Source organism: Patagioenas fasciata, chromosome 3 (assembly GCF_037038585.1).
Source record: "Patagioenas fasciata isolate bPatFas1 chromosome 3, bPatFas1.hap1, whole genome shotgun sequence".
Lineage (NCBI taxonomy): Eukaryota > Metazoa > Chordata > Aves > Columbiformes > Columbidae > Patagioenas > Patagioenas fasciata.
Genome location: NC_092522.1, coordinates 36626661 through 36647976, shown reverse-complemented (window position 1 = coordinate 36647976; position 21316 = coordinate 36626661). Strand labels below are relative to the sequence as shown.

General features: G+C 42.7%; 1 protein-coding gene across 4 annotated transcripts in view; it reads right to left on the bottom strand.

The window, feature by feature from the left end:
* The window catches only part of MOCS1 (molybdenum cofactor synthesis 1), a 32602-nt gene extending 12369 nt beyond the window's left edge, over window positions 1-20233 (bottom strand). For all 4 annotated transcript variants that reach the window (XM_071806113.1, XM_065833871.2, XM_071806114.1 and 1 more), the window contains exons 1-5: window positions 20076-20233; window positions 11000-11132; window positions 10194-10361; window positions 6561-6725; window positions 680-741 (exon numbers count right to left, since the gene is read on the bottom strand). In XM_071806113.1, the coding sequence (XP_071662214.1) occupies window positions 680-741; window positions 6561-6725; window positions 10194-10361; window positions 11000-11132; window positions 20076-20207 (660 nt within the window). In that variant the 5' untranslated portion in view covers window positions 20208-20233. The remainder of the gene's footprint in view (window positions 1-679; window positions 742-6560; window positions 6726-10193; window positions 10362-10999; window positions 11133-20075) is intronic.
* Between the last annotated feature and the right edge of the window lie 1083 nt (window positions 20234-21316).

The window sequence follows — 21316 nt, the reverse complement described above, 5'->3', positions numbered from 1 at the left end:
ATCAAGATCTTTCAGGAAAGCTTAAACCTAGTTTAGTTTCAAGTGTTTTTCATAGCTCTATAGCCTAAAACACTTGAAGATCTTCCAAAGCACTGGTGAAACTGAAGCAAACCACAGGTGCAGAACTGTGAACAGCTGAGTTGGGGTGAAGTTTCATGTTACAGCTGAGCTGGTTTACCTGCAACCCCCCAGAGGAGGACTCCCTTCCCTCCCTCCCTCCCTCCCTCCCTCCCTCCCTCCCTCCCACTGGCACTCAGAGCCTTCTGTCAGCAGCTGAAGGACGTAAACCAGGAGAAAATGAATGTCTTTCTGCAGGATAGTTTTCTGCCTGTTAACTCCCTTGGCCCAGTTCACAGCTGGGTCAGACAAGTGCCAAATCAATAGAGGGGGTAGGAAGAGGCAAGTACAGAGCAGGACCACCCTGGAGCTTACAGTAAGGCTTGTCAATAGGTTTGGTGCCACAGTGAACCAGTACCCTCAGCTGCAGGAGGAGATAATACAAATTTCCCCCATCACATCTTGCTGTGATCTTCAGTCTACTAAAATTTTTCTTCAGTCTTACCAGAAGTTATTCACAGAGGTGGGGGAAATAATAAATTCCTCATCAGGCAAGCTGTATCTTTCATCACCATTTATGGTAACACACAACAGTTCCAGAGTAAATAAACACTGGCTTTACCTTAACAGGATGGTAGCCAAGTTCAGTGGCTTTGTGGATTCCTTCCATTACCTTATGAAAGCCTAAGATATAAAAAGAATTAAAAAGATATTTTTCTTGTATAAAAACAGAACACAAAAAGATGACAAAGAGAAACCAATCTGATTCCACAGACAGGGCTGCAATTCAGAAGAGCTGCAAGTAAAGAGACTTCAGTGCTATACACAAACATCACACACCCTCCCCAGAGGCTGCCAGTGTTACTGTGGTCAAGTCACCAAAACACATTTTTTAATGGGTATCTGAGTAGTCAAAATATTGGTATGCTTTTCTGCATATTGGACATCTGTCTATCGTTGGCATATGATTCTCCACTGCCCCATACTCAGCTTTGCCTTGTGTTATGCTCTTAAAGAGAGTGGCAAGCATTTGTGAACTGCCTCCAGATGCAGTTATGAATGTTAAATTATTGTTTATTTGATAATAATGGCACATGTTTCATTGCCAAAATGGCAGAATCTCACTTTTCTCAGCCAGAGAGCAATATCGCAAAGTAAATTTTTAAAAGATCTATCTGAAGTGGGTATGGAGGGGAATGGGGTTAAGAACAAACAAAAGCCCCTCGATTCCCTGTTCATAATTGTCATTTTTATGACTAAACATGTAAAGTTGGTGAGCATCACATGGGGGGGGAGGGGGGGAATTAGAGCATTTAGGAAAGCAATTTAGTTGGCTTTTGAACCTTGAAAACAAATGAAAGAGGTCAGTAACTGCAGTGGCTTCAAGGAACGAAGTGACTGGCCTCACCCTGCCATTTAGAGTGGCCTACACTTGTCAGCTGCTCCCAAAGAGCTACGGTTAATTTAGGGCAAGTATATTCACCCCTGCACATACCACCTAAATTTGGAAGAAAAATAAAGTGACAATGCAATTTTGAAATTCCAAAGGCCTTTAGGAAAGCCTCTTAATCATCCCATTCAAGCCACACCTTCTGTCAACTTTAAACAAAGTGAAGACCCTGCATCATGATACAAGTTTTACATTTGACAGATTATTCCTTCCCTGCCACACTCACTAGCTGGCAGAGAAGTTGGGTGATGGGAGTAAGAAGGAGACAGAAGCTACGGAGCTCTGGGTACGCATTTCTGGTGAGCAGCATGCTCAGCTGCCAGCCCAGTTTGTGAATGTCTCTCCTGCCCTGTCAGGTACCAGACTAAGTTCTCCTCCTGTTCTGCACTCTGAACTCAGGTGTGAGAGACCAAATGCTGTATGGGATTGTGCTCCTTCTTCCAAACCTGCAGGCTTCAACAGCGAATACTTCACACATGCAAGGAAAAGGGTAATATCTGCCAGAACTTTGTGCTGACAACTCCTGTGCTGTTCCTAGTCATATGTTTTTCCATGTAGGTCATCACCCTCCTTTCCCGTATCTTTTATGTACTGGAAACTCAGATCCTCTAGTGAAGACCTCACACCTGCATTAATCTGTAGGTGTTTTACCAGAAATAAGCAATAACTTAGAAATAATCTGTGCATACTTTATATTGGATGCACTTAACATGAGGGTAAAAAAAAAAGACACGATATTTTGACTTAACTGCTTTCTGGCTGATAAAGGCATTATAAAGCATAAACACAGGAAAGCAGAAGATGCTAACTGTTTTATAAGCAGACTCTAATATAGTCCTGGCTGCAAAGAGAGAGGTGATGAGCAAGGAGAAGACAGCAAACTAACACTTGCAAGCAACTCTTCGAACCGATAATTTGTCACCCTTCTCCTTCACTACCTACTTGTTTTGCATGTGCTCAGGAAGCTTACAGCCCTGGTGGTACTTTTGTTCCAATTAAGCAAGTTTGAAGGCTGAATGTGGCAACAGAGATAATGATACACCACTGTAAGCACATCCCAGAGCCACAAAAGAGATCAAAAAGCTCCCCAACAGCTTAGTAAAGCTTATGTGCAAGTTAAGGATTGTAGAAAGGTGAAACTGAACTTAACTAAAAAGGTGAGCAGGCAATCACTAGCAAGCAGTAGATAAAAAACTTGCACACTTGGGTTCAGCTCGCTGTAGAGGTACGGAACAGGATTACATCTTACAATGCATCCAACTCAGCATCCCTCCCAGTTCTGCCTCTTACCTCCTGCCACGCTAGCATAAGAGTGTGGTTTAGAACAGCTATCAAAAACCTCTACAACAAAAAAAAAGGAAAAGAAGAGACTATTCTGATTAACAACAATTATAGCTTTTTTGCATGAAAAGATTTTGGGGGCAGGGTTATTATTTAAAATAAAAATTTGTAACACTAAAAAACCAAAAATCTCTAACCATATTTTGTATTTTGATGTTGAAAAGCATGTTCATGTGTATTGCCATACTTACTGAAACAACCTTTATAGATCAAAGTTCTCGTGTGGTAATGGAACAACAAAAAGAATAAACTTAAAATATTTCTAAATATTAGAGCACAAATGAATACTAGATTTAATTGTATCAGGAAATATAATAGTGTCAAGGCACAGAAGCTAAGTTTTTGTTCGAAATCTCAAAATGACAAACCTTGCCCTCAATGGAAAATCTCAGTATTTTCATCTTTTTAAATTTCTTCTGAAATCATAACTTCATCCAACTTTGAAGCACAGAGAACCTTAGGCACATCCAGAACGATCCTATGTGGGACAACATCCACCCAATCTTTAATCCTTACAAGAAGAAAGGCTTCAAGCCAATGTTTAAGGATTCAATTACAGTACAATATTATCTCATTTTCCTTGTACTGAACAAAGAAGGGACAGGCTGTGAAACAGGTTAGACTGGCTACCTGCAAGAAAGTAGTTTTCATTTATTTATCCCTTAGAATGAGGTAGATGGGGAAAAGTAGAAATACTTTGGTCCTCTAATGTGTTTTCATACAGCAGTGAAATCTCTGATCATCTCACAGTCATTCCCTCCACCCCAACTATTTGGGAATAAAAGCAGGCATAATGCAGGCCACGTGCAAAGATAACAATGTTCCAGCGTTTTCTTAAAATCCCCGAATGAGTTTCCAAAGGAGAGGAAAAATTGATTCCAAGTTTCTTGATTTCCTGGTTAGCTCCACAATTAGGTGTCACCTTTACTTTCTACAGAAGTTACCAGCCTGTAGGAATCTAAGACCAGGAATCCCTCTCACCTTAAGAGGAGCTATATCTTGTTGCCTCTTGAACTGCCACAGGAGACAAGGAAGAACAGTAGGGCAGGCACTTTATTCTCTGCTCATTCCATACTTGGAAATCTCCTATTAAACAAAAAACCCTCAAAAACAATAAAGTATTTTTACATAATTTCAGCCCTAGACAACAGGAAAAAAAAAAAAAAAACCAAAACAAAAAACACCAAACTCAGTATTATTATTTTTTATTATTATTTTATTATTATTATTATCATTATTATTATTATTATTTTATTATATTATTTTTTACCTGAGCTCCACTTAAAAAAAAAATAAATAAAAATCTATAAGGAACTTATTCTCCTCAAAAATATTGACTCATAGAAACTCCTCTGTTCATTCTCTGTGCTATTCAGCTGAGGAGTTTCTCTCTTTGTGGTTAAAGACCTATTTTACTTTTAAGGGGAAGGAAGAAAAGAGAACACTTATTTATATAAAAGTTATCCTCACCTCGCAACAACTTTCAAATTGCTTTATAAGCAGCTCCCTACCAGCTTCCAATCACATATAAAAAGCTGTGGCCATATAATTTAGGAAACTGGAATCACAGAATCACAGAATGTTAGGGATTGGAAGGGACCTCGACAGATCATCTAGTCCAATCCCCCCACTGGAGCGTGAACACTCAGATGAGGTTACTCAGGAATGTGTCCAGGCATCCAGTCTCCAGAGTAGGAGACTCCACAACCCCCCTGGGCAGCCTGTTCCAGCGTTCTGTTACCCTGAGAAGAAGTTTCTTCTCAAATTTAAGTGGAACCTCTTGTGTTCCAGTTTGAACCCATTACCCCTTGTCCTATCATTAGTTGTCACCGAGAAGAGCCTGGCTCCATCCTCATGACACTCACCCTTTATATATTTATAAACAATGATGTCACACCTCAGTCTCCTCTTCTCCAAGCTAAAGAGACCCAGCTCCTTCAGCCTTTCCTCATAAGGGAGATGCTCCACTCCCTTAATCATCTTTGTTGCCCAGCACTGGACTCTCTCCAGCAGTTCCCTGTCCTTCTTGAACTGAGGGGCCCAGAACTGGACACAATATTCCAGGTGTGGTCTCACCAGGGCAGAGTAGAGGGGAAGGAGAACCTCTCTCGACCTATTAACCACCCCACTTCTAATACACCCCAGGATGCCATTGGCCTTCCTGGCCACAAGGGCACAGTGCTGACTCATGGTCATTCTGCTGCTCACCAGGACCACCAGGTCCCTTTCCCTTATGCTGCTCTCTAATAGGTCATTCCCCAACTTATACTGGAACCTGGGGTTGTTCCTGCCCAGATGCAAGACTCTACACTTTCCCTTGTTGTATTTCATTAAATTTTTCCCCGCCCAACTCTCCAGCCTGTCCAGGTCTCACTGGATGGCAGCACAGCCTTCTGGCGTGTCAGCCACTCCTCCCAGCTTGGTGTCATCAGCAAACTTGCTGATGGTACACTCTATTCCCTCCAAATTGTTGATGAATATATTGAATAATATAGGCCCCAGTACTGAGGATCAGGTTTGCTCCTTCAGTAGTGAATAAAGTGCTTGTTTCCAGTGAATATCACAAAACAGGTAATATTCAAATGCAAAAAGCAGATGCAAAGAAAACAGTCAATACCTGCTTGCAATTAGATACTCCCAGATATTTCTATGGAAGCCAATTGTGCCATGACACAACCAGATTAATGCAATAGCCTATGCTGGCAGGATAATGCTCCAGTCAGATTTATGACAGGAACAGACTTCTGCACCATGATGTAGAAACCTCAAGAGGTGCTCCCAGAGAGACTATAGACAAGGACAACTTCCTGCACCTGTCAGCAGAACTTCGGTTTGACAGCAGAATGATTTCTCAGAGCATCTAAGATTTCTACATTCCTTGCCCTACATTTCTCTTGCGTTGTTCTACCATCTAGTGGCTATTTGGAGGTTTTGTCTGAATTAGTAGTTCACAGACTGCCTAAGTTACATTACTGGACAGAAACAGAATGATACAAGATCTAATTAGTTTCAGGTTGGTAGGAAGCCCAGCCATGAAGATGAACTTCATGATGAGCTTTCAGATTCATTTAAACAAGAATCTGTAATACTGGGCACAGCCAAGCATTTTTGAAACTTTATATGGAGTTCCTAGAACAGCTCAATCAGAGAAAAGTTCCAAAGCTTGCACCTATCCTCAAATGAATTCTGTCACAATTTATGTTCACTCCTATTAAAAGGTAGTGGAGGTATGGAACATCACTAATCACAAGTGAGACCACTGCAAGTATACCCCAAATATAATTTCAAGAAACGGCCACTGTTCATGACAGGAGATTCATTTCTCGTGGCATCTTAGTCCCCAGCTGTTTTTTGAACAGTGTTGAAGAAGACCAGCATGCAAGACCAACAGAAGATTTGGAGAAATCTCTTGACATCCATCACCAACCAGTAACCAGCCAGCTACTGGCAGCTGTAGTCACAGTCCCACTGACTGTGGTGAGCTGAGCATCTTCTACTCCACCAGCTGCAAGGGTCTCTACCTGCCTAAGGGTTGTAGAAAGAAGGAGAGAGAGTCACTAGAAAATCAGCTAGGTTTGACTAGATTCTTCCTAACCTCAGAAGGACGGCAATAGACTCTCCTTCCAAAGTAACTTAGTGTGAAAGGCACATCAAACAATTCACAGCATTACTGCAAGTATTAACACAGTTGCCTTAGAAGACAAGCCTGTACCTTTCCTCCGGACAATGAACTCAAACTTAGCTGGGACCAAAGTATCCAGGCTAATGTTAACAGCATTTAGTCCTGCCTCCTTCAATCGGGGCAGTAATCTGGCCAAGTTGATCCCGTTGGTTGTGACAGCAATGGTTTTCAGCCCTTCTAGCTCATTCAGTTGCCCTAGAAAAATAAAAAGCAAAAAGAATACTTTAAAAGAAAACCCAAATGAAGATTTGTGAAACAATAAAACAAAATATCACTGAGGGTGTGAGGAAAACATGGACAAGTCAGTGCTTCTGGCTTCTTCCAGATGTCTTGGTTTATGAGACCCATTTTAGCACAAAGCCATTTCAAAATGTACAAAACACAATCATTTATTGCATGCAAAATTCATTATAAAGAACACTGATTATAAAGAACACCAATTTTGTTCTCCATTTCTTAGAGTGAATAGCTACTTTATTGTTGGAAGAACGCCTCTGATGTTGTTTACCTTCTTTCCCTCAATCTTGCTTTGCAAACCAAATTCTGTGTTGTGCAACAACAATAAGCAGCAAGCCATCCCTTTCACACCTGACACCAGAACTAACTGTGTTTATTTAGCAACATTTGTCCTGCTCTACCAAAAACCAGTTCTAACTCAGAGGTAGCTGCCAGCAGTAGTGACTTTACACTACTGAAAGAAATACCACATATATGCCTAAAAAAACAGAAAAAGGTCAACATATTAGACCACTCCAGAGAATCCAACACAAGAACACTGAAGGGACAAAACACCTGCACTTGACAACTGAAATATTTCCATGACTCACAGTGGTAGCCCAGCCAATTGAAGAAAGCTTACACAAGACACTAAAAAATGGCCAGCAAAAGAAAACCACATAAGAAACGGTTAATAACATGAGATTAAGATTTAGAAAACAGCTGCCCTCTCAGCCCAAATGCAGAAATCCCCAAAATACCAGATCTCCAGAGGGCAGGGTTTCAAACCTCCAGTTATCAGAACAATAACAAATAGGAAAAAAAAAAAAAAACATAAGCCACTTGCAGAAGCAGAGCAATGGCAAAGTAATTTTCTTATTTTCCCTCCTCCCTTCTCTCAGAGCCCCCACCCTAATTACTTGAAAAACATTTGAAGAACCCTTACTCTTGAGGCAGCTTCAATTACAGCACAAATATTTCATAATCCCTTTGCTTCTCCTTATTTTACCTCTATTTGTTCCTCTTGATAAGGGTTTTACTTCTGCTTTATCTCATTTCCCAGCTGTTCTCAAAATATTCACCCTAAGCTGGGCCCAAAACTCTGGAATAGGACAAGCCAGGTCACACCAAAGATGCTGAAGCTTTACAGCAGCAGCATTTTGCAACATGATTAGGAGCCATGTAAAGACATTTGGAAACTGAGGCTGTAACAAAAGAGCAGTCTTTACTAAGAACTAGATTTTTCTGGCATTCATGTCTCAGAATTCATGACCAGGAATACCCTTTTCCTGAAGGATGAGTTCTACTGATGCAAGTATACCAAAAATTACTTAACGCTAACTACCACGAGCAGCCTAGTCTTTATGACAACATACGATATCCTCAACTGCCAGAGGGTAGCACAGGAACACCACTGCTTTTAGTTATAGCCTCAGGACACACAAAATGCTCAACCTCCTAACAATAGAGAAAAAAAGACTAGCTACCATACAGGCTTCATTGTTAGAAATGTAAAATGCATAAAGATGTAGAATAAAACCAAAGCCATGTTTGCAGCCTACAATGGAAAACTTAAAGTAGCACCAGCTGATTGGGTCAGTTAGTGCAGGGAGCAGCTGTTCTCAATGCATCTTCTTCCTCATCAGGCAGGACAAGATACAGGATGAGGCACAAGAAATACACTAATATGTCAAACCACCTGTAAGAACAAACTGGACAGAAGCCAATTGTGAGAAATTAGAGACTTAACACTAAATTTAAAAAGGACCAGTTAGTACACTCTGCTTTATCTTTGCAAGCCAAAAAGTGGAACAGTTGCAGTTGCTGGGTTTCTTGGCTTGTAGACCTCTAAATTCAAAAGGGATTGAAGAGATTTCATAACTTTGTAACTCACCTTGTACCTGTACTACATATGTTTGCTGACCTTTAGTCACTGATTTAGCAACAATCAGCACAAGCAACAGCAACTGATAAAACTATCAAGTAGAAAAGGAAACAGAACAGATGCTATAATTCAATAGCATGAAACTAAAAGCTTGTTTGTCAAGTTCATGCCATCAAGTAAACCCTTTTACATTTATTTTTTCCTTTAGGATTAAGAGCATCTTCTCAAATAGACAAGTTGCTTACATATTCTCCACTTCACTCTTGAAATGTGTTGCTACAGAAAGTCATCCAACCATCTGTCCCCCACCCCATGAAAAACTGTTTTCTAAGTGGAGATCTGTACCTCTCAGATTATTAATAATAAACAGCTATCACACAGCTTGAATCCAGTGCTAATTTAAACTTTGAGTATCTCAAGGAGATGGATTCTATATTCCACTATCAGGTGCTTCAGAAAAGTCTCAACCATATGTTTTCAGCAGCTGCCAGGACATGATTTAGCTTTCAGCAAGTGTTAGTTGCTGAGTCAGTTTATGTATGTGCATACATAGCAGGTCTCTGAATAACATGGTCTCCTACAGTAGCTTAAAATCACATTTCTTCCTTGAAACAAAAAAAAAGTTTGAGCTTGAGTGTTAGAAAACCCAGTGACAGTAATCAAGCACTAATATTTTTGACCTTTATTAGTATTTCGTAGACCATTTATGGTTAAGAGAAAGGTTTGCTGAAAACAAACCTAACTTAAATCTCAACCCTATTCAGCACCTGAGATATTGTACCCAGCTTCTATAAAACACCTCGAAATCCAGTTTAACTCTATCCCAGCCCAAACCAGTACATTGTGCTAAGATGGCTTCAATATAGATGCCTGACTCAAATTCTGCATAAGACATTTTTGGGCTTGTTTTCCCTTCAATGAGTTTTCCCATAGATGTTACATGCCATCTTTTTAGTTTTGACTTTTCTGTTGGTGTCAAAAATGTGCACCACAGAGTAACAGCAAACTCTGTCAACACAATGCAACTGAAGGAGACAGACTTCTAAAAATTACGCAGTACTTTATCTTCCATTCAAGTAATAGTCTTCATCAATAACTGTAAAAGCACAGGCATTTCCACCATTCCTTATTAAACACAGATAAGAAAGGGGCATCTGTTATCAAGGAGACAAAAAGACAAAAACAAAACCCCCCAAAAATCCCAAAGAAAACTTGTTTATAAGCACACATCAGCTGCTTCTCCTCAGTGAGGACCTGGTCACATCAATTCTTGATTTTTCACCCCAAAGCTGCGTTATTGCAGCCTACTCCAGTAGATGTTAAATATAAAGGCAATGCTAAGTTCAGATGTTAGAATATTAAAAGATATAAGTTCCATCCAAGCAGCAGGGCAGAATTGGAAGTTTTCTGAAAGGAACTATCTTGCATTTCACAATGTTGGGAAAACACACCATCATTTTATTCTTTGGGTTGCTGGACTGTATTAGAAAGTTATAAGCATAGTTCTCAGATCAATATATAGCAAGTCACTTTGAAACACACTGTATTTATTGGGAACTCACCCACAATATCGACCACATCGGGTCGGATAAGTGGCTCTCCTCCTGTCAGTCTGATCTTCTCTACACCTTCTTTCACAAACAGTTTGGCTAGGGTGATTATCTCCTGAGCAGTAAGTAGCTCTGATTTAGGAGTCAGCTGAACACCTTCCTCTGGCATACAATACTGACCTGAAACAAAGAATACAGACATACACAGGGTAAAAAATAAACAGCTGCAGTTAATCTAACATTGACAGGAAAAAATGCCCCAAGAGCAATTGTCTTTAATGGATGTCAAACGACTTTGCTTTTCTGAAATACAGGTAAAATCATACAACAAATCTTACAAGCAATCTCCTAACAATTTCCTCTTTTCCTTCAAAAGAAAACTCAAGACTCATTTGACATGCCTCAAAATTACACTTGGAAGGGAAAGCTGATCTTGTTTCTATGTAATTTGCATTCCAACAGAGGCACCAAAGCGAACTGGAAAGCACTGGGACAATGCCACAAACTTCACAGATGTAACTGTGGGAATATCTAGGTACGAGTTCTCACAGTTATCACACACTTTGGGTATGACAACACACCAAGTCTGATGAAAGACCTGTCACTCCCACCTGTCTCTGGCAGACCCCTAGGCTTGCTCCTGCTTCCCCATCCTATCAACAGCTCAGCCTCAAACCAGTCTCTATCCTTTACCTTTACTTTGTGAAGAAAAGAAACAGCACAGAGCCAATAGAGCAGTAAGTACTCTATCTCAATTCTTGGCCTGTGCACAATATGTTACGTAAGAGCATTGTGGAAGAAAAAAAGCAGATGCTTACACCTGAGGTTGCATTTCTCAGTCAAAGAAATTCGCAAGTAGTTGTGTTGACGCCCAAAGCTGTCAGTCAAAAAAGCAGAGAAGGGAGCAGCATGTTCCAGTAGAAAGTGTCCTCTTCCTGAGCTCTGGAATTCCTGTAATGGAAACAATGAAATAGTAAATATTTTAAAAATTATCCTCACTATCAACTTCGTGTATAAATATTAACTTTGAACTCAACTGATAATTATTATTCCAGGGACAGTATGCGGCAGAATGCAAACCCCCTCTCCCCTCCCCCTCCTTCAGTAGGAGGGAGTAGGCACATCTCCCTCTCTCTGCTACTTGAGGCTAACAGCTTCTTTTGTTTGGCCCAGAGCACTCTGGCCATGGCCATTAGGAGAAGTGAGTGCCGAGGGTCAGTGAGTTGCTGGGCACCTTCGGCCAGTGTGGGGGATGTTTGGAGGCTTCAGGGGCACCCCACAGCCGGTGTGGGGGTGCAGAGAAGCTTCTAGAATGCTTCAGTCAGGTCTGATCAGCCTATAAAAAACGGGACTCTCGTCGAGACTCCACCCATTGTCGCGGGTCTCTCGGAGCACGAGCAGGATGCTGCTGCCGAGAGCCCCCCTCCCCGGGATGGAGACCCTGCTTGCCTTGCCGCCACGGGTGTGAGTAAAATTACTTCTCGCAGGATTGCGAGTATATTTATACTTTCCGTGCACATTTGCACGTGTAACTTCCCGTGCTTAATACAAGCACGTATAAAATTGTTTCCTCGCACAATCGCGAGTGTGTTTATCCTTTCCGTGCACATATGCACGAGTAACTTCCCGTGTTTAATACAAGCACGAGTAACTTTCCGTGCACATTTGCACGCGTACTTTAAATTATTTCCTCGCACAATTGCAAGTGTATTTTCCTCCCGTGCTTCCATATAAGCACGTGTGGTATTCCATGCACATTTGCACGTGTAAGTAAATTAACCCTCGCAGGATTGCGAGTGTATTATAAATTTACCCTCGCGGAATCGCGAGCGTACACTTTCTGCACTCACTATAAGTACCTGTATCTCTTTAAGAATAATCCCGCACCGTGTTCAGGCAAGTGTGTACTCTTCCTGGACCCAGGGGCGGCTCCAGCATTGTTTTGGGTGAAGACACATGCACGCACACTGTGGACCTCCTGTTGTACTAATTGCTGCCCCTTAATAATTTTCCTCAGCTGATATCCAAACCTATATTTAAGTCACTTTTGGAGTGCTAAAACCCTGTTTCTCACCAGTTTAATAAAAGTTGTTTTGGACCCTGTTGTCCCTTAAACTAGCCTCGGGGTGCCTCTGTGACACAGTAGAACAAGACTTTGCCTTTATGGTCAAAAATGGCTGTTTGGAGATTAAGTTCCACATCCTTAATTCCATAAAACTGTACTATCATTTTCCCTGTGCATTTAAAGATACAGCCTCTTTGCAACAGGTGTTTCAGGCTTTTTATGTAGCATAGGAAGCAGCTTTTTCAATTGCATGCCTCTTCACTTTCCAGAATGATCCAGGACCACTCCATCTCACTACAGCCCTCAGATAAATGAAATATATGTATCCCATATATGAGGATCTCTGCATTTCAAGACATGAGAACTAAAAGTTGATGAAACTCTGCATGTCTGCTTGTCTCCCTAACAACCTTCATCTGTAAGACGTAACATCCTGTTAATAGCAAAACCACAGTATTGCTGTGCACAATTATGTTTTGTGATGTCTCTTTCAAGTACATTTCCAACAAGGTCTTCTTGCCCAAATCCATACAACAGAATACTTCCAAAAAGCTTGTCTCAGATAAAGGAAGATAAATACTACAGGGCACAGCAGGACTGGAAGAGCGCACACGATCCTAAACATTCCACCTGTTCAAGCCTGCATAAAAAGATCCAGAATTTTAATAATGTCTTTATTAACTGTCATAAAGTAATTATTAAAAGTTTTTTCTATTTATGATTTTTTTAAAAGCATGGTGTAACATATTCTAGAGCAACATGTTTTTCATGAAGTACTGAGCTTTTGTGTTCCAGAATGATGGCCGATCACTTTAGGTATCAAATGAAATATTATAAATTAGTAGCTGTTACTGGAATACAGTTCAAGTATATAACAAGCACCTCTAAAACATCCCTATGGTCAACACCAGAACACTGCTGATTACGGCAAGATCTAGGAACAGGGGGTCCCACTGCAGTCTTTAGCCCATGACTTTCAAATTACCATGTTATATCTCTGTTTTCTATACTTGTAAAGCACAGCTGAAACTACTCTGCTACTTCTGGAAAATATTTCAACACCTTAAGTGAAACATGCAGTAACTGAACCAATCCTTATGACAGTAAGCCAGAACACCAAAAGTTTACCAACATAATCAGCTAGCAGATACTTCGTTCAGGCACTACTTAAAAATGTCCACAAATATCATCATCCAAACTCTGTCAAGTCTGGTGTCTTTTCATCTACTATATCACAATTAAATTAATATTTTATAGAAAGCCAATGTAATAAATTTGACAGATGCCAGCTGCATAACATCACAAAACAAAGCAGCAAAAATTGGATCAAAATAATTAAAGGAACTACCTTCACTGTGCTCTTGTTTAACCACATACAGACACTTAATAGCCAGCTAAGAAAACTGAAGAAATCTAAAAGGTTCCCGGACATACAGTGAACTGTCTCTCCAGTGAAATGGCACATACAAACCCACTTCTGGTTACACTGTGTCCACGAAGTTTAAAAAGTGAGGAGGGGGAAAAAAATCAGCTGCAAAATTGCACCTCAAGCCAAAATCATGCTGGCTAGTCCTGATAGGCTGCAGCAAGCAAAGAATAAAGTTTCGACATAAATTTACGACGTAGAATGATGAACCGGACAAAATGACACATTTGGTAGTATTCAAACTGCTTAACTGAGCAAATGTAATGATTTCCATCTAGTCAAAAACAGACCTGCGAAATCTCCAGACATACTAAAAATCAGCATGTATGTAACAATGCCAAGGGACTGGGCAGAAACACTCGTGGTCTTGGCCATCATCTCCCTGGCTCTGGTCATCACCAGTAACCACAGGAGTTAATGTCACACAGTATTTCCAAACAGCCCTAGCAAGGAGTTCAGAAATGGTCAGCTGAAACAACTCAAAAAACCCAGGTATGCTTCCTCAAAACATTTTATTCTGAAAGAATTTGTAAGAAAGGCTTGGAATTGTGTGGAAGACAGAGAGGACACCCTCACTGACCAGATCAGTCAGACAGCAAAGGCTACCTGGGGAGAGGCCCAACTTCAGCCATCAGCAGCTGCAGCAAGTTTGATTCCAGCTGTGCTAACACCACAGCTGCTGCTAAACTTAAAAGCAGGAGCAGTCAGTCTTGGAAGTACAATCTTTCCCCCAGCCTTTAAGCAACCCACTATGCTTCTTGATCCAAACAGTTTTGTTGTTAGATAAGACTGCCTCTAAGAACAGTTCTGGCCTTTCTGCCAGGAGCAAGCAATTCCAGTTTCCATTTCCTAGTGGTGCCACAAGAGCAGAAGGATAAGAGGCTGAGGCCAGCCCTCCCCAGGCCTGGTCTTTCCCCTCTGCAGCACCAGAGATGCCAGTGGCAACCTCACACTTACACACATTCCTACATCTCTCTCCTCTCCAATGTGCACAGGTAGGACAACTCACCTGGTTTTCAATCCCCCTGAGAAAATGCTCTGGTTTGGGCACCTGTGGGTTGTTTGTTAGCTCTGCACAGCTTTACTTGCCCCAGGAAATCCCACGTTGGGAACTTGCTTTGTTAGAAATGCTGCCCCTGCTGCACTCAGGGTGAGAGTTCCTCAGAATGTAAGGAAGGTTAAATCAAAAAGGCCAGCTAAATATTCAGGCTTCATTTCTGCTTCTGCCCCATTAAGAGAACTCATCCCTGAACAGAAAAAAAACCCAAAACAAACAAAAAAACCACAAACAAACAAACAACAATCAAACCAAACCAACATCCCCTCCGCCCCCCCAAAAAAAAACTCCACAACAACAAAACCAAATCCAAACAAGCAACAAAAGAGCTTTTTTTTTTTTTCCTGAAAACTACTGCTTTCTGGCCTGGTTGAATTTCTCATATTCTCTTCACCATTATTTTGAAAAGGTGTCCATATTTGAGAGTGAAAGCACTCCCATGCTTATTAAATCTATTTTAGCCCTTCTTGTAGAAACGAGAGGAGTGCTCCTTTCTCGGTAACTTATTTTTGTACCTTTTCCAGGACCAGGCTTCCTTAATCACTTCACCTGAAGACAGAACAGTACAAAACTCCTGCTTCCCCATTTTAGAATGCACATTACAGGAAAGAAAAGGAGTTAAAAGTTATCCTCTCTGATGGAAGGGTGGTAAGAAATGGAGACTTTTATGATTGTATCTAACGGATGCCAAAACTGTATACTTTCTTCTCAAGGACAATCATATGCTTAAAGTTTTCAGGAAGGAAACACCACTGGTCTGGGAGGCAGGAGACAGTGGTTCTGTTCCTGGTGTGGCATCCACCTGAGCTGCTGCTACAGGCAAGGAAACTAAAGTAAGAGCACTTACTGGAGGGATAATACTGCTTTTCATTTATTACTCTAAAGTGAATTGTCAAGAAGCAGCATTCTAAGAACAAGCATTCAGCAGGCAGTTGGTGTCAATATACTTTAAAGCTCCTGTTGGAAATAACTAACTTTTGCTGTTTTGTTGCAAAATAGTGGGGTTTGCGATGGGGAACAGAAAGAAGTTTCCCAGAGCTACTAGAGTTTCTTGTTGTGTACAGAGATCGGTTTGTCTGGGAGGAAAAAAGTGACTGGAGATGGAATTTTTAAGCTGTTAGTTCAGTTTCTGCCCAATTTGATGTCAGCAAGAAAGAATTAGGAGGAGGAGTTCAGTAGCATGAGCTTGAGCTCCAGGGGACTTAATCCTGTATTACAAAAACTGCCACTGCACCCAGCAGTGATTCATGTTTTTATCAATTCCACAAGGAATGCCAAGTATCAGAGATGGAAGCTCAGCTGGCAACTCAGGGGAGGGATGAAGCACTTTCTCAGGTAGTTGTGTAAACAGGATTTTCTAAAGGGGAGGAATGGGATGAGGTTGGACCTCAAGTCACTTGTAGCCTGCATGAGAGCTAAGAGAACAGGGAAAAACCAAAAGCTGTCTGCTACAGTTCCCAGGCTACAGGAGAAGGGTTATTCAGTTCCCTGCAGCTGGAAAAGATGTGTGGTTGTTGGTATTTTAAAATATCAGCGCTCAAACACGTAACTTTTTCAGTCAAAAGCGATGGTTATAATCCCCAAGTCCCTACCCCCCTCTGCATAGTTGATGGTCAACACTTCTGCACATCAGAGGAGTACACCCTGTCACAGAGTGTGCTCTGTCTGACCTGTGAAAAAATGGCTTCAGTCTCTGGGCTGTCAATCCTATGTTCTATACTAGTACTGAAAGAATGAGAGCTTAGATTACTGGACCTAGCAACTATGTTTTGACAAGCTGTCAGCCCTTCAGACCTGCCAATTCACCTGTGCTTTCCAGCAGAGCTCTTCTACAATGCAGCAAAATTGGAAGCTGTCACCAGAGGTATTAATAACCATTAGGAACACCACAAACTGAGAGGTACTGGGGAGGGTCAGTTGAATACACAGGAGAAGAGAACAGAACTCTAATCTATTCATCACGCTGAAGATCAAGTGCTATACTTGCTCTAGCCTTCCAGTTCCACCTTACCCCCAGTGATATTTGTGTACTAGGAAACAGCAACGCTTGCAAACACTTCTTCTGCACAGGCCTCAGAGACCACCACAACCTGTGTACTTATGATACTTCGTGCTGATCTTTCAGCTCCTGCAGCCCTTTTGGGTCCATATATCAGTGCTGCCGCCTCACTGTAGTGCCCAATGCCACTGCACAAGCATCATGGACACAACTCAACAAAAGTTCTTCTGTTTCATTCCTCACCTTTAACATGTTGGTCTGTAGGGAAGCGGTGACATGGCGTCCTTGTTTAACCTGGAAATTAGACAGCCACAGAGGCTGAAATGGGTCTAAGCAGGCCAAGTGCCAGGATGAGGTTTGAGCTCAGAAGTCCAAGACAAATGTTTTTCTGAGGGCTCTGCAGCTGCTGCCCAAGAGTTGACCCCAAACAGCATGCTGCAGTTCTGGCTTCTGGCACAGAGCCTGCTGCTCAGGGACTGTGACCAGCTACCCACAAAATGGAGCTCCAGGACACAAAGAGTTTCAGAGAGGACTGGCCAAGAACAAGGGCCACACAAGGTCTTTCTAGAGGAGCTGGGCTGTTCTCTTTATCCCAGTGGCAATGACTTCATTGAGGCCACATAAAATTTCAAGTGGTTATGTCTGAATTACAGGATCTACACGAACAGATGGAGGATGCTGAAATGGAACTTTGTATCAGGATGTTGAAGACCTTTACTGGAAATGATACATCTAGGGCAGGATTGAAGGAAAAAAAACCAAAACTAATTTCCTTATTAATGCTCTCAAGCCTCACTACCTTAAGAGTCCTCTCATCTTCCCTTTTTATAACAAAAAGCTGAGATTTTCACCCGTAAGCAGTACAAATTACTTTTTTATTGTACTGGAAAACAAAGATTTGTAGTAAAAATATGTAATCCTACTTTTTTTTTTTTTTAATTCAAGAATATAATTTGGACATGTCATCATATGTACAAGATGACAGGGTGGCATCAGACTTTCTTTTGTTTACTTGTACATAACCAAACAAGCATGAAAATGCCACTTTCAGAGTGCCTGTTGCTACCTGCCCTTATCTAGTCTTAATAAAAAGGATTCTACACTGCACACACCTGCAAGAATGACAACCGTATCTTAAATACTAAGATACTAAGCAGTCCAATAACAATCTGATCAAGTTCTGGCTTTTATTAGTAAACAATTTAGGACCAGCTTCCCAGGTATATCTGATTTCATCTTCAAAACTAACATAAATTTTCACAGCCTGGGGTTGGCCCACTCAGGTTAGCTGGTCAATATAATTTCACTTCTATAAACAGATTGATTTTAACCACATATTTAATATAGACAACATTATAAGGACTGAATGGATACTCAAACCACAAAAAAAGCTATATAGTGTTTCTGGTAGAGGGAGTCACCAAGTATTCAGAGAAAGTGTTACTACAGATATTAAATGCAGAATACAGAACAGATAGCATGCAGTCAGCCTCCCACTGTCTCAAAAAAAACCCCGAGTAGAAATAGGTTAAAAAGGCCAAAAGTTGAACATAAGTTCACCACACAATACCAATGTAGCAGCTGTACTGACCCCACTTTTTGTAACCTAACCTAAAGACCTAGAACAGATGGCCTTGGACAGAGCCATCCAGTTGTCTCCTGAAGCTCCTACATCCTGGAGTTTTTACTTCCACAGTTGGAAGGATCATTTTAAAGGGTGATGAAATGCAGGGAGTCTAACTCTGCACCTCCCACACCCAACTGAAATCTCATGAAACTAACCAGAATCCATGAACATTTTCAGATCCAACCCAGAAGACAGGCAAGCAGTATTCACAATAGTTTTGCAAGTTTCAACATTCTGTCATCTGAAAGCATGTTTCTGTGACCCCTGTGGCTGTAACACTAATTGTTCCTCACTACAGACCAGTCACAGACTGAGAACAAGGAGCAATGAATATATTATCACTGTAGAGTTGCTAAGTTTGCACTGTCTTTGCTTTTCATTAGCTTGCTTCTCAGGCCCTGCAGGGTATCAGCCAGTGCCCCAGCTCACTTGTCACAGTTACTGTGGCACACACACCAATCACACATCCTATTCTTCCAACCACTGTGGCTTTCATTCCCTAAGGCAACGGGGCTTTCAGAGATGGATGCTGTGATCAAGCTCTTCCAAAAGTATTCCTAAATGTATGCTAGAACTACTCCAGATACAGAAAGCAGTTAAAAATACTTCTGATCAGAATTTACAAATAAAGTACATGGTTTAGAAGAAACAAAAGAAACACAATAACTTTTCTAGATACCTGAGCCAAATAAGCGTTTAATAAAGAAACACACAAATCCATTTGACTTTCTGTAAATAACTAAGTGGTAGTGAATGCCTTCAATTCTGGTGACACAAAGACTAACATCAGAACCTTTAGCTTATTTTCTGCTTCCTAAAGCCAACCATGCAATTGCAAGCAAATCAATAAATCATGTCCCAGCTGGGCCTACTCTGCATGTCATGACCTATTTCTGCTAGACAGTTACAGAACCTGTGCCTTTCTGTGCAGCTTTTTCTCCTGCCTTTGAACACCAAGAGGCGAAATCCATCTGAGGGACTGGAAGTCAAACTACATGGAGCTGGCTCTGGACAACACCTGTGTTGGTTTCATGCCAGACACAGAGCAAACAGCCTCTGCAAAGTTTCTGTGACCACCCAGACCGCAACCACCAAGAGCTGCCAAACCACTGGATTTTGACCTTGGCAGATCAAACACTGTTGTGCCATCTCCTCTTTGACTTAGAAGGAACACAGAACTGCACCAGTCCAAGAGACTGAACGTCTTACTTTCTTTCAAAGTAAGCTGGCATTTCAGTAAAGTAGGGACATTTAAGTATACATTACCACGTCCTGATGACCTCACCTACCCCCCGATTTGTATAATCAAGTAACGTCCACCATACAAATTACTGTTCCAGCCTGGTCCAGGTTGCAAAAATAAACGTGTCTACCAGAAAGCAAGAGGCAGAGTGTCGGTGCCACCGGCCCAAGCAGATTCCCGCTGCCTCAGCCCGGGCTGCGGCCGATCCCGGTGCAGAGCTCTCAACCCGAGCTCCCCGGGGCAGCCCCGCCAGGCCATGCCACTCACAAACTACCTTTTCTTAATTTTGCACCGATCCGGGACTCCAAATCCCAACCTCGACCCCCGGCGGCCGCGCTCCCGCCGGGCACCCCGCTGGCAGCGGTGCGCGCCCGCCCGCTACCGGCCCCGGCCTCACACCTCCTTTGACACTCCCCGGCGCCGCACCGGCCTCGCCTCACAGCCCTCCCCCGCCGGACCCCCGGCGCCCCGCCTCACCTGAGCCGCGGCAGACGGAGCCCTCACGGTCGCCCCGGAGCTGCAGGCGCGGCCCGAGGCTGCCCCAAGCACGCCCCGCAGGAGCGCGGGGCCGCCGCACCGCCGCCAGACCACCCAGCCCGCCGCCGCCATGGCACTCGCCGGCCCCCAGCACGCGGGGGGCTCCGGCGCCGCCGCCAGGCTCGCCCCGTCACGCGGGGGAGGGCGGGAGGGACGGCAGCCAATCAGAGCGGCCGCAGGTGCGGCGCTGCACGCCGGGAGTTGTAGTCCGCTCCCTGCAGCCGGGCGGGCGGAGGGCAAGAGCTGCTGAGACCGGCGTCTTGCAGGTCCCTCGTCCCTCATCCCCTCCTGAGGCAGAGGTCCAGGGTAACTCATGCGAGCCCCACGTTCCCCAGCAGCAAGGGCAAAACCTGCACAGGCAGCCTCGATTCTCCGCCTTCCGCCGCCCAAACGCAGGTGTGGAGCCCGAAGCCTTCAGGCAGGCCCTGCCCGCCGGCTGCTGTCGGGGTCAGCGCGGGAGCTGAAGGGTTCACACACGGGGTGCGTGTCCCGGCCGGGACGGGCAGAGGCGCAGGAAACACGGTTGTTCCCAGCTCGGGAATATTTCTGGTGTAAAATACGACTGCAGCCTCAGTCCTGCCCATGTCTCAAGTAAAATCTGTGAAACGTTGTCATGATAGAGGGAACTAACTAGCTAACACTTTATAAGGGTGCTTATTTTAGAGCTTTATGTAACCAGTTATGTGAAGAAAAAACATCCTCGTTGAATGCCAAGATAAGAAGTTTTACAGCACCTAGATGTAAACTTGAGAAGACCAGATAACGACGATTTACAGCAAAAGGGGGGAACTCAGTCTGGTTTCAATCGACTTGGCAGCTTGGGTTCCAGCCAATGCATCATAATGAGCCAAAGGTAAAAAGTTCACTGTGATGAAGCTGAAGGAGCCTTCATCCAAAGACGCCCAAAGACTCCTCTTCAAAATCACCAAGTGTTGCTGCGCAGGCGCAACAGGGGAGGGTCAAGGAGGAGAATATGGAAATGGTTATCTGAGACTCATTTTAATGAGAAGTGGGGAAAGGTTATGAATATGTACAGGCATTCCTGGGGTTATTATGAATATGTAATACCTCATCAAATGCCAAGATAAGTTTTACAGCACCAGCTGTAAACTTGAGGAGACAAGATAGCCAAGATTTACAGCAAAAGGGGGTGCCAGTCTGGTTTTGGTTGACTTGGCAGC